Source organism: Loxodonta africana, chromosome 25 (assembly GCF_030014295.1).
Source record: "Loxodonta africana isolate mLoxAfr1 chromosome 25, mLoxAfr1.hap2, whole genome shotgun sequence".
Taxonomy (NCBI): domain Eukaryota; kingdom Metazoa; phylum Chordata; class Mammalia; order Proboscidea; family Elephantidae; genus Loxodonta; species Loxodonta africana.
The window spans coordinates 49,108,195-49,121,054 of NC_087366.1; the positions used below are offsets into that span (position 1 = coordinate 49,108,195).

The following is a 12,860-nucleotide window of genomic DNA, read 5'->3' on the forward strand; positions in this document are numbered from 1 at the left end:
GGGTTTGGTTTTTTTTTACGGGTAGGTGCTTATTTTTTAAAGAATGCTTTAAGGATCAAAATGTAACCCTGCCCAAAGTCTGGGCTGCATTACAGTGAGTAATACTTCTCAGCCCCCCAACAGGGTGGATGAGAGAGCTCCTGAAGGTTTGTCGGCTGCCAGGCTGAGGGACAGCTTGTTAACGCTCAGACACAGACGCACCACAGCACCTTGTGACTTTACCACAGTGATCTTAAGTGGCCTCGTCACTTAGAATCAATCAGCCCCAAATATGTTTAGATTCTAAAAGCAGGTCTTTGGGGGAGAAACACTACCAGGGGTAAATAGTTTTGGAGGGGATTTTCCCAAGGTAACAATCGTCCTATTGCGCTTATCCCATCCCCCTTAAATATGTAGCCTATTGCCTTCAGAATTTCTGAGGATATCTTGAAAGACAGGGAATGGGTCCAGGAAAACAAGAAAACATTGATTATTCAGAGGGAACAGTGCCAAAGACCACAGAACAGGTGTTATATTGCCGTCTGAAGTCATCCTTTGTTTTAGTACAGGGCATTTTTAAATGTATGTGGCAGCAGGAACTCATTTCTGTTCCCACTAGAAAGGAAAAATAAATTCAGAGGTATTTCTGGTGTCGTTTATATGTGTTGGTATTTGGTGCTCCCTACATCCAGCCAACTCATTGTCTGCCCTTGAATTCTGACTAATCTGGTCGTGTGCTCTGGGTGTGTAAGATTTTACACACACACACACATATATTTTTTTTGCCAAAACCAAAAGCCTTCCTTCTCATCAATTGATTGCTAAAGCAGATTTTACTTTAGTTATTTAAAAAAAAAAAAAATTGACCTAGTCGTTGTGATTTATACTGTTTCCCACAGAGCACAGCTTTGTCTGTAAGATGCAACTGAAAAGTTCCATATATTTGGTTCCCCAAGCAATTCTTGTACTCAAGTGTCAGAAAAACCTGAAACGCCTATCCTGTTTACAGCAAAAGTCTGTCCTTCTCCGGCTGGCTCCCAGCCCCTCTGCCTTCCATATGGTTAGAAACATGCCATTTTGTTACTTAGCGGCCACATCTGTTTCCAGGAAAGACCAGTGGCATTTATGTGGCATCTCAGGTATCACTAAAGAAAAGCCCAAGCAGGGCCGGCAGACGTCCTCAGCCCTGATGCGGCAGGCGGCTTGCTGGCCCGTGGCGGTAGTCACAGACACTGGTGGCCTGGCAGGGGCTTGCTAAGGCGTACTTTGCAGAGCCAGCAGTCAGAGCAGCCTGGACTCTGACGCTACAGCAGCAGGTCAGGCTCACGAAGCCCCAGGTCACTGGGCACAGGAGGGAGCTGGGCCCTTTACTCCCCTACCCGGCCCTGGGCCCCGAATTAGATAAACCTCTTGACTTCTAGTTGAACCCATCTTAGAACCTCTGTCCTTGCAATGACTTTAATTACTCCTGAGTCCAGAGTTCTCTGTGCAAACTGCTTCATCAGTAGGGCCTGGCTGCAGCTGGAGACCCGTCCCACCCGGCTCAGGGCCAGCAGGCCGGGCTCCGCTTTCCTCCCATGACCACCTCATTTACCGGGGAAAACTGACAAAAACAGATCAACCTTGACATTTCATGGAAACAAAATAACCTGCCTTTCATTTGATAGTTTAATATCATTTATAAATTTTTTAGGGTTTTTCTCATTGTAATATTCTTGTACAGTTTTGCATGGCCTAGATGTAATCATTTTTTGTTTATAATGCTGACAAATACATGTGTATGGAAGGGGGAAAGATAATGCTTTGGCCTCTTAGCGCTCTTTATTTCGGTTGGTTTTACGCCCTCAATGTCTTCGGGACCTTTATAAGAGATTCTCTGCTACCAAACAATGATGTGGATTCTTTTGCCCAGAAATAATTTAAGGTGGGGTAGTCAAAACCATAACAGGACTCCTCACCAATATTTTATGTTGCTATCACTTAATATTAACCAGACTTTGATGTATTGCAATAAAATAGGGAACTGTTAGAATTGAGTATTTCGTCTTTTGTTCCCCCATTTAAGAAGTCTGAGGAATGAAGAAGAGATGACTGGCCCTTGATGTTTTGTTTTGATCCCGGTCTCTGCTGGCCCCCTCCTCACCAAGGCTTCTACCTGGCAGTAAGGAAGGACAGGCTTAGTTGGCCCAGTCTGGCTTCATCTAAGACTTCGTTTCTTCCATAGCTCCTGGAAGAGTAGCGTTAAATTCTCTGGAAGCTTTCAGCACCCCTCTTCTGGTCAAAATGTCCCTATTACTCTTACAAGTCTGCAAAACTCTCTGTGAAGTTCCCTGAATGGCCCTGCTGTGGGCAGTTGCCAGCAGGGTCCTGCTGCAGAGAAGATCCCTCTCCGTAGCCAGGTTTCGGTACCACATCTGTCACATCAGACAGTAGGTACGTGGCAGCAGTGATTCTGTGCCTGCTTATCGCAGAGGCTCTGTCTAACAAGAGGTAGCGTTACTGCTTCTGGTCTGAGTAAAAATGGCTTATCCAAGGATACACACACAGGAAAATCCTAAACTGTGGCTGCAGCTAAATAAGGATTCTATCTCGAACCCTCCCCGTTTTCACTGCATGTTTAAATTACGTTTCTGTTATTGATACGTTGGTTAATTATAACGAATGCCATGCTTGAAGGCAGTGGTCGGGCAATGGTTTACAATGTAAACTTTTCTCATAAAGGGTCAGATAGTATTTTCTGCTTGTGGGCCATGCAGTCTGTCTCAGCTACTCACCTCTGCCACTGGAGCCCAAAAGCAGCCATACACAAAATGTAAGTGAATGGTGTGGTGGTCTTCCAATAAAACTTTATTTAGAAGAACAAGCAGTGGATTTGGCCTGCGGGCTGTAGTTTGCCAACCCTTAGTTTAGACTAGGCTGAGCATGGACTGTAAGGCCAGACTATCTTGTTCTGAATCCAGGCTCCACCACTTACCAATATCCAGCAAGCCACTTACCCTCTGAGCCTATTTCTCATCAATGAGTGTCCAATGAGTTAATACATGAAAGTACTTAGAATAATGTCTATCCACGGCTCAGTGCTTGCTATCATTAACCATCAAAACGTACAGAAAGTACCCTTTTGTCTGTGGTACTGCATGTCCGACCCTTCCCCAGCCGTGGGGGCTACAAGACAGGGCCCTGGTGGATCACATTCCCACATGTTCTCATGTCATTTTCCGGTGTGAACGGGGAGGCACAGGGTTCTAGTCATTCAGACGCAGGGTCACGTCAAAGTCAAGAATATGTGCATAAGTCAAAGTGTGCGTGGCCAGTTACAGAGTAGACTCCTGACTCCTGGGTCAGAATCATTCATAATCCAGGGATCTGCATGGTCTTCTTAACAAGGAGGCTTCTAGTTTTCAGCCGCCTCTTAGACTTAGGACACACAAAGCTCTGTTCCATGCAGTCAGCCAGTGGTTCCTGGAGAAGCAAATACTTGCTCTCTGTGCTTTAGTTTCTGCCTCCCTTCACCTTCATGCTGCAGCTTCATGTGTTGGGCTATTTGAGGGAAAGAGGCTTGTGAGAGCACAGGCTGAGGCTGGCCTGACTCGGCCCCTCCTGTCGTGGTTATCCTAAAGCGTAGCTCCAGAGCTGGGCCTGGGAGAAAGCATCTGCTAATGAACAGCCCATCAACTTTAAAAAGGCCACGAAGCTCCATACTGTGGTCTGCTGTGGTGTTGGGATGCCAGTGTGACTGGGCTGCCTGCAGCTGGAGCCATCGAGGAGCCCCCGGGAGCAGCCCTCACAGAGACCACTCAGCCTCCTTCATCCTGTCCCCAAGCTCAGCATGTCTGTTACTTCGGAAGTAGATTCTACTAAGAACCCTCAAAACCTACATGAGAACCTATCCTGGAACGGTGCTGTCTTTGTAAAGGTTATCTCCTCACCTAGCGAGCTTCTCAGAGGCCCCAGGTCGTGCAAATGGTTAACATACTCAAAAGGCTGAAGGTTTGAGTCCACCCAGAGGTGCCTCAAAGGTCTGGCAATCTACTTCCAAGAAGATCCCAGCCATTGAAAACCCTATGGGGCAGTTCTACTCTGACACACGTGGGGTTGCCATGGGTCACTCAACTCCATGGCACTTTTCAAGGTGTTCACAGTATGTTGGGAAGACCCCCAATAAATGTTAAAAATGCTCTTATTATCTAAGAATCAAGTTGGCGTCCAGAAAAAGGCCCTTTTCAGAAAGCGTTCAGCTGTACACGATCACAAATGGATTTCACTGGTCCAACACTAGACGTATGTTTTCCCACAATTCCCAATGTCACATTGTGAAGCTCCCTCAGCAGCTGTCGCTTTGCATGTGTGCTGTTGGGACCCTGGGTGGTGGGGCTCAGCCACCTGTGTCCTCCCATCCTCATCCTCTGGGTTCCCCGGCCTCCTCCTTACATCCTCTCTTATAAGGAGCATGGGTGGCTAAGCTGTGATACCGACCCCTCGGGCTCTCATTACAATCGGATGAGAGAACCTCTACTCTTTGAGTAAAGAACTGACACCCACAATGTCAGAATGTCAAATCGTTCTCTAAAATTCTTAGGTAAAGGACACAGAAAATGCTACGATCAACCACTTTTTTTTTTTTTTAATTTTTTTAAATTGAAACAAGTAAATCAGACAATTGCAAGAGTTAGTAGAGCCTTCTCTGACTACCCTTCAGGTATGACAAGGTGACATCTTTCAGCAAAGTTCCCTGGCTCCTGGAGGGGCACAGAACACAGCTGTGTCGGCTAGCCTGCTGCTCCTGACTCTTTCCACGTGGGCAGCAGTTTGCCAATCACATTCAGTTGTCAAGAAAGTATAACAATCAGCGAGCTAGCAGGCTGGGCTTCCCTTAATTAAGTAGTATTTTTTGGCACTCTTCCCGGCAGCACTTCCTCCCAGCTTCAGATCACAAGCTGGGGAGGAAAAGGGCAGAAAACACAAATTTCATTCTAGAAACACATTTACACACAAACCTGACGCTACACAGTCAAGGTTATCCAAAAGGCTTCTTTTTTTTTGGTGGGGGGTTAGAGGGGGGTACTCTCATCTCCTGGTTAACATTCACATTAGAAAAACCCCTGTCAGAAAAAGAAAAGAAAATTGCCTTTTTATCTTTATCTAGAGTTTTTTTTTTTTTTTTTTTTTAGAGGTACAGTCGACGTTCATAATCCGGGGACTACCTGTATTTCCACGAAGAGAAGTTGGGGTTTCATTCTCGTTCTTAGGCTTCTCAAGCTACACCCTTTGAGCAGTAAAAACCGTGTGGAAGTAGTGGCCACGGGGGGCTCCCGGCAGCCTCCCTTCCCCCTTATTGGGCAAAGCAGTTTCAAGGCGCGTCAACACTGCCATCTTCCTACTACGGCTTCGCCTGTGTGACATATGGAGCGTGCCGCTGCGGGAACAGGCTTGGACGGTGACCAGGGGCCAGGTGGGGGCCCCGGGGCTACTGCTGCGCAGCCTGCCTCTTGCAGTAGTTGCTGTAGGCCTCCTCAAACATGGCTTTACAGGGGAACCGGGCCTTCAGCTTGGAGCAGATGAGGAAAGAGCCCCCCATCTTCCTGTGCAAGGAGTAAGTCTCCTCGGGCGGGGGGACAAGGCGATGCTTCAGCATGATAGGAATCAGGCTGTGGACCTTCTCGGTAGTGCTTTGGGTGCCAAAATCAAAGGGCTCCTCCGAGGCAAAGGCCTCCCCCAGGATGAGGATGGCATCCAAGTGGGCATCTTCCATGGCCTGGCGGGGAGGAGGACAGGGTGTCAGAGCCCTCCACACGGCCCTGGGCTCCCACTTCAGTGCTAAGTCCTAAGTGCTCCCTAAACGCTCTAAAGTTAGGAGTATCAGGTAGGTGAGAAATAGGGTTTTGTTGTTGTTGTTTTAAAAAGTTAAATAATGGTAATGGGAGCATAAATTCAAACCTGTGTTGTTGTTAGTTGCCAGTGGAGTCCATCCTGACTCATGGTGACTCATAAACCAAAAAAAACCAAACCCGTTGCCATCAAGTCAATTCCGACTCATGGCAAACCTACAGGACAGAGTAGAATTGACCCAGAGAGTTTCCAAGGAACACGTGGTATACAAGAACTACCGACCTTTTGGTTAAGAGCCGTAGCTCGTAACCACTACACCACCCATACAGGCCAGGAAAACAACACTAACGTGTGAACTGAGCTTGATGGGGAACATAAGGGAGCGGTGAGGCTTGGAGGCAAAATGCAGACTGTGAGCCCTGCCTAAAGGGACTAAAAAAGTTTTTACAAAACACTGTTCAGGGTAAGAACCAAGTCCCTGGGGACCCAAGGTGGCAGGCGAGCCAGCCATGGTCTGTGAGCCTGGCAGAACCAACCCAGGACATGGTCAGTGGCCATCTGCTGGATGCAAGGCTCGGTGCCACGTGGAGACTAAGTGTCTGCCTATAGGGAACTTGCAGCCTAATGAGGGAACAGAAGAAATACATAACTGCCATACCAGCATAAGGCAAGGGAAGAGGGACCAACCCACATGGACTGCTAGGGTGGTGGGGTGGAGTGAGGACCAGACATTAAGTCAGGCTTCCCTGAGACAGTGGCTGAGGAAGTAACGAGCTACTATTTACTGAGGGCTTTGAAAAACCAAAACCAAACCCACTACCATCAATTCCGATTCACAGCTACCCCATTTGCAGCCCCTCTGGTGCAGTGGTTAAGAGCTATAGCTCTAACCAAAAAGTCAGCAGTTCAAATCCACCAGCCACTCCTTAGAAATTCTATGGGGCATTTCTGTTCTGTCCTATAGGGTCACTAGGAGTCATATGACTATAAGTCAGAATCGACTCAACAGCAATGGGTTTGGCTTTTTTTTTTTTTTAAGTGACCCCATAGGGTTTCCAAGGCTGTAAATCTCTACGGAAGCAGACTACCACATCTTCCTCCCACAGAGCCACTGGTAGTTTTGAATGGCTGACCTTTCGGTTAGCAGTCGATCACTTGATAGATATAATTAGCTCTATTTTATAGACGAGGTAAGCAAGGCTCAAAAAATCTAACTTGCCTAAAATCCCGCTCTTAATAGGTATTAGATCTAAGATTTCACCCACAGTGATTAAGAGCTCAGGCTGCTAACCAAAAGATCGGCAGTTCAAATCCACCAGTCGCTCCCTAGAAACCCTATGAGGCAGTTCTACTCTGCCCTACAGGGTCACTATGAATCAGAATCAGAATGGGGTTGGAACTGACTGGACACAATGGGTTTGGTTGTGGTTTTTCTACTGTCAGAGAAGTGCCGCCTCCGGTGACAGGAGCACAGCCAACCCCCTTATCTAAAGGGCCACTGAGATTTCTTCCAACTCTCTCCACACCCCCAGTGAGGCCCTATAAAAGGGGGGCCGGGGTTTCTCCATCTCATCGGTCCTCACCAGGGCCCTGAACTCCAGCCTGAATAAGCCCAGTAAGGCAAGTCTAAATGGGCTGAATGAGAAGGGGCTTCAGCGGGGGATCTGGCCCTGAACCCACACACAATCTAAGAACAGCATCAAGCCAAGTCCCCCAGCTCAGCCGCCCCAGCCTGCTATTCTGAACACCTAAAGCAGAGTACACACAGGCTGGGGTGGGCCTGGGCCTTCATATTCTGCCAGGGAGGCCCAGGGCTCCATGGCGACCCCTCAGGAGCTGCTGTTTACATCCTAAGGTTCCACCACTGCCCACCGCTCTGGAAACATCACAGAGAAGTCAGCTACCCGCTCCCTGTGGGCTCTACCCCCTGGCCCTGCCCCAGGCATCCCGTCCAGGTGGCCTTGCGCTGTGTGCAGAGCCCCCAGGAGCCCTGGAGCTGCCACTTACCTTGACCTCATAGCCGGTGAGGAACTTCATTTCTATGGACTTCTTCAGCACGGCCTCCCGGTCCCTGTCAGCAGCAGCCCTGATGATCTAGGCAGAGCACAGGGGGCCTGAGGGGCAGCTCAAAAGAAAGGCTCTCAGGTGCCAGGGAGGCACCACCTGTCACTTCTCCCCCAATGCCAACAACACATCTCCCACATTCCTCCTTCTTACACTCTCCCTTCAGGAGACCCGGGCCTGGAGACCACCCCAGTGCTGCCCCACCAGGCCGGGCCTCGTCCACCGTCACCAGACCACAGGGACCAGCACAGATGGGCACACAGGGCAGGACTCCAGCCACTCTCCCTCCCTCATGCCCCCAAGTACCCTGTCCGGTCCCAGGCCAGGCCCCCGCCCCAAGTGTACCTGGATGTAAAGGTCGGTAAAGGACCTGTCAAATTCCCTAGTTGCCCCAAAGTCCAGAAGGGCCACCTGGGGAAGGGGAGAGATCAGGGGAAGGTTGGTCTTGTGTTCCTGGGTGGGGATGTGGGGCAGGGAAGGGGGGATGGATGGAGGGCCACGCTGAGACCCCCTGGTTCTTCCAGGGAGGAGAGACAGGCTGAGGGGTTCCCATCCCTGCCCCAGGGGTGCACTGAGGCTGGGCCAGCCTGGTAGGGCTTCCTGGATTGGAGAGCCACACGGGCTCAGCCAGAAGCTCACCTTGTGCTGCTGAGGGTCATAGAAGAAGTTGGACCAGTTGGGGTCTGTCTGCATGAAGTGGAACTCAAACAGCTCGCGCAGGCACAGAACCAGGATGTTGTAGCAAATCTGGGACACAGCAGGGCCTGTGTCAGGGGGTCTGGTGCCGGGCATCGGGTGAGCCGTCCCCGACTGCTGCTTCTTCCCTGTTTTCCACCCCAGCCCTCCCCAACTTCTACCCAGGAGTTTTGATTCCAAGGGTCCCACCTGGGTGCAGGGAGGCAGCCACCAGGCTCTTGCCCTCCAGGGCCAGGTGACACCTGTCTACACCCCTTCTGGGTCACAGCAACACCGGAATAGCAGGGCTTCCGCCCTGGCCCCCCACCCCACACTCTCTCCAGCTCAGACCCACCTCATTGCGAATTTCCTGGCTCAGCTCCTCAGCCTGGTCCAGAGGGAAGCCAGACACCAGCTCAGTGGTCAGCACGTGGGGGCTGCACAGCTCGTCCACGATCTCGGGCACGTAGAAGAAGGGGTGGTCCTTCAGTAGCTCTCTGGTGGGGGCGGAAGGTCATGGCCATGGCAACAGCCCCACCCCACCCCAGGCAACAAGGGGCCCAGCCTGTGGGGGGCCCTGCCATGCACTGAGCCTCCAGCCCTCAGAGCTGGGGGCACCTTCGCCCTCCCTGCTGGAGGCCAGGGTGGAGCACCCACGGGAGCCACAGGCAGGGGCGCAGGCAGAGCTGCAGACATCGGTGCCCGGCGGGAGCCGCACCTGAACTTCCTGGCGCAGGCAGCCTCTCTCTGGTAGTCACACTCGAGGGCCAGCTCCCGCCGCAGCACATCAATCAGGTGCTCAGGGAACAGGCCTGGGCAGGAAGAACAGCAGGGTTGGCTCAGGGCTCACGGGGACCAGCCTCCCAGGGATCCATCCCAAACGCTGCCACCCACTCCCGAGAGGCTGCTGCCTATGCCCCTGACTGGCGGCCCCGCCCAGACCTTCTGGAAGCATGTTGCTCATGTTCAGCACGGCCATGAGGTTGTTGACGTCACTGTTGATGCTCTGGGCCACGCCGGGGTACTGTGGGGGGAGGCAAGGGGTAACCCCAGGCCAACAGGCAGGGCCCCTCTGAGGGCCCTACTCCCCACGATCTGTCAACCTCCCAGCTGTGTCCCACGACCCCACATCTTGGATGAATCAGCAGCCAAGATTCAAGGCTGCTGTAACCCCAGGCCCCATCACAACCTTCTTCTTATTCTCCACCTTGCACACCCCCAACACCAGAGCAGAAGCGGCAGGGTGGCTGATGCCAGCTCAGGGTGGAAGGAAGAGGCAGAGAACAGTCTGGTCCAGCCTCCTTCTCTCGACTCTGACTGGAAATGCAGGAGGGCGGAGGCTGCACAGAGGCGGACCTCCCTCACTCGCCCTGGGAACAGCAGCCCAACTCAGGGCCCAGGCCTCTCCAGCTCAGGCCCAAGATGCTGGGCATCACATGACCCCATCCTCACCCAACCCAAACCATAACTGCTAGGAGGCTGTTCCACCTCCCAGTCATCCAGTTAACACTCCTCAAGCAGCCACTGCCACCCACACATGAGGACAGGAAGAAAACATGGCTGGGGCCTGCCTGGTGGAGGGACGGAGACAACACTGCAGGCCTGGTCAGCTCCCCGCAGCCGTGTGGGGACAGGCCCGGGCACATGCCCACGTACACACATGCCCCGAGGCGGCCTACCTGGATCTTCATGGCCACCTCACGGCCTCCCTTCATGCGTGCCAGGTGCACCTGCCCGATAGAGGCGGCTGCGAAGGGCCGCTCCTCAAAGTACTCCAGCTTGTCCCGCCAGTTGGGGCCCAGGTCACTGTTGAGGGTTTTCTGGAGGGAGAGGCCAGGGGGCATGACCTCAGCCACAGCACCCAGGACACACTGAGCAGCAACCCAGAGTCCACCCGGCTCCCACGGGGCCACCTCGACCCCCTGAGCTCAGACCCTGGGGTAGGGGAGAAGGACTCAGATGCGAGCCAATGCCTCACCATCATCTGCTTCAATGGCATGAAGTCGGCACTCTGCCTCACACGCTCGAAGATCTTGGCCAGATGGGGGTTGATGAAAGCGTCATCTGGAAGGCAGGAGAAAAGTCAGTGCAGAGAGCAGAGAACTAACTCTTTAGAAGGAAAGAACACAGGCCAGTAACAGCGTGGCCACGAGACCTGGCCAGTCGCCCTCCACAAACACCACCTTATGAAGCTCCAGCACCTGGCGGGGGGTGGGGGGTGGGGGGTGGAGGTGTTGTCCTTCCACCAACGTGGAAGTGGGGTGCAGACACAGTGACGAGCTTGAAGCCAAATGGCAGCCCAGATGCAGCTCCCTCTCTCCCACCCGGCAAACACCCTACTGATGCTGTGGACGAAGGACCCTGAAGAGCCACCAGGGCTTTGCTGACCCAGGGCCTGTGCACCTGAGAACTGCAGGCAACAGGTAAGCCTGGGAGACAGACACCCCGCCAGCCCGGGAAGCACCTCTCCCACATCCCACAGCCCCGATGCTAGGAAGCCCTTTAACTGGGAGTCTTGCAAGTGGGTTCCTGGTCAGCCCCTGGCCACACAACCCAGCTGGGGCTCTGAACCACCCCACCTCCACCCCATGACCTGAGAAGATTTTTTGTTTTTTTTTTTTTAGAAATGTGTATAGCTTAAGACTATAAGAAGAAAAAAAATACATTTAGAAAATAAAAGTTTAGTAAAATACTGAAATTACCCACAATCTGACCCCTAGAGAGAACTACTGTTCTTCTTCCTTTCTAATGCTTTCTCTGTGCAGTTTTTTTCATCTCTGGAGTCACGCTGTATGGAAACTGTTATAGTCTGCTTTTCTTAGGAAGCACTTCCCAGATTATTAAAGATTTTTCTAAAGCATTTTAAAATAGCACCGCTACCAGCAGTCTTACATTCCAGGCAGAAGTTCTATCACACACTTAACTGACCCTCTAAATATAAATACAAAAAACCAGTTGCCACTGAGTCATTCCGACTCATGGCGACCCCACGTGTGTCAGAGTAGAACTGGGCTCTGTAGGGTTTTCAATGGCTGATTTTTCGGAAGTAGGTCATCAGGCTTTTCTTCTGAGGAGACTCTGGGTGAACTCGAACCTCCACCCTTTAATTTAGTAGGCAAACATAGTTAACCATTTGTACCACCCAGGGACTCCCACCAGAAAACACCTCTCTTCAATCCCACCCCACCCTTATGGCCAGCCAAGCCCCATGCTCTCCACCACTGCGCCCTGCCCTGGAAGCTGACAAGGGCCACAGTGCTCTCTGCTGCTCGGGAAGGCCCCCCACCTCCCTGTCTCAGCAGACTGTGTACCCCGGGCCCTTCCCCTGCGAGCAACCAAGTGCCCCACTGCCCTGCCCCATGAGCAGCCCCTGCACCCCACCCGGCCCTGTGAGCAGCCCCCGCAGCCCACCCCTGCCCCGTGAGCAGCCCCTGCACCCCACCCTGCCTGGTGAGCAGCCCCCGCACCCCACCCCACCCCGTGAGCAGCCACCCCGCACTCCACCCCACTCCGTGAGCAACCCCCACGCCCCACCCTGCCCAGAGAGCAGTCCCTGCACCCCACCCCGCCCAGAGAGCAGCTGCGCCCCCCACTCACCCTGGATGCTCAGCATCTGACCCAGCTTGAGCGCAGCCCCGCGCACCTTACACAGCGTGCTCACGATGCGCTCGGCGTTGGCCTCTGACAGGAAGGGGCTGGAGTCCAACACAGCCTTCTTCCCTGTGGGCAGAAGGGGTCACCACCACCTTCCCTCTCTGGGGTCTCGGAGGCCTCTTCCAACCCAACCTTCCTCAGCCCCAGAGGAGAAGCAAGAGGCCGGGAGCAGACCACTCATCAGAGCCGTGCCCGCCTGGCCCAGCGCCCCCACTGTGGCACCGATAGATGCCCGCTGCCTGTACAAACAGGGCTCTACCCGCTCCCTGCCCAGCCAGCTGCACTGCACCCACTGGCTCTCCCTCAGAGTCCAGTGCCACCCTGCTCCACAAAGCCGATGGCTGCAGGCCTCAATGCCATGGAGGGACCCACGGGCACCCAGCTCTGGGTCAGGAGGCCCAGGTCCAACCCTGTCCCCCTCTGCTGGCTGTGGGCCCTATGTACACTCTGGGCCTCAGTATCCTGTCTGGGAAAGGGGGTGATAACTGAGTGTCAGGTGCCTGACACAGGGTCCCTACGTCTGTTTTCTCTGCAGCGGCTGTGAGATTGGTAGTGCATTTAAACTCCTCCTCCCAAGCTGGGCAAAACCTCTGGGTGCCCGCGGGGATCTATTCCTGCACCCCCCACCCCCCCCACCCCCACACACACAGAGGCCTCTC

At 52.9% G+C, this 12,860-nt stretch overlaps 1 protein-coding gene across 2 annotated transcripts in view; it reads right to left on the reverse strand.

Annotated features, from left to right (window-relative positions):
- Window positions 1-4,925: 4,925 nt before the first annotated feature.
- The window catches only part of COQ8A (coenzyme Q8A), a 50,386-nt gene continuing 42,451 nt past the window's right edge, over window positions 4,926-12,860 (reverse strand). Inside the window, exons 6-15 of one of the 2 annotated variants that reach the window (XM_003411023.4) lie at window positions 12,145-12,267; window positions 10,526-10,611; window positions 10,227-10,367; window positions 9,490-9,571; window positions 9,266-9,359; window positions 8,903-9,044; window positions 8,512-8,619; window positions 8,218-8,283; window positions 7,816-7,902; window positions 4,926-5,734 (exon numbers count right to left, since the gene is read on the reverse strand). In XM_003411023.4, coding sequence (XP_003411071.1) covers window positions 5,447-5,734; window positions 7,816-7,902; window positions 8,218-8,283; window positions 8,512-8,619; window positions 8,903-9,044; window positions 9,266-9,359; window positions 9,490-9,571; window positions 10,227-10,367; window positions 10,526-10,611; window positions 12,145-12,267 — 1,217 coding nt within the window. In that variant the 3' untranslated portion in view covers window positions 4,926-5,446. The remainder of the gene's footprint in view (window positions 5,735-7,815; window positions 7,903-8,217; window positions 8,284-8,511; window positions 8,620-8,902; window positions 9,045-9,265; window positions 9,360-9,489; window positions 9,572-10,226; window positions 10,368-10,525; window positions 10,612-12,144; window positions 12,268-12,860) is intronic. The other variant, XM_064276785.1, reaches the window with a different exon arrangement.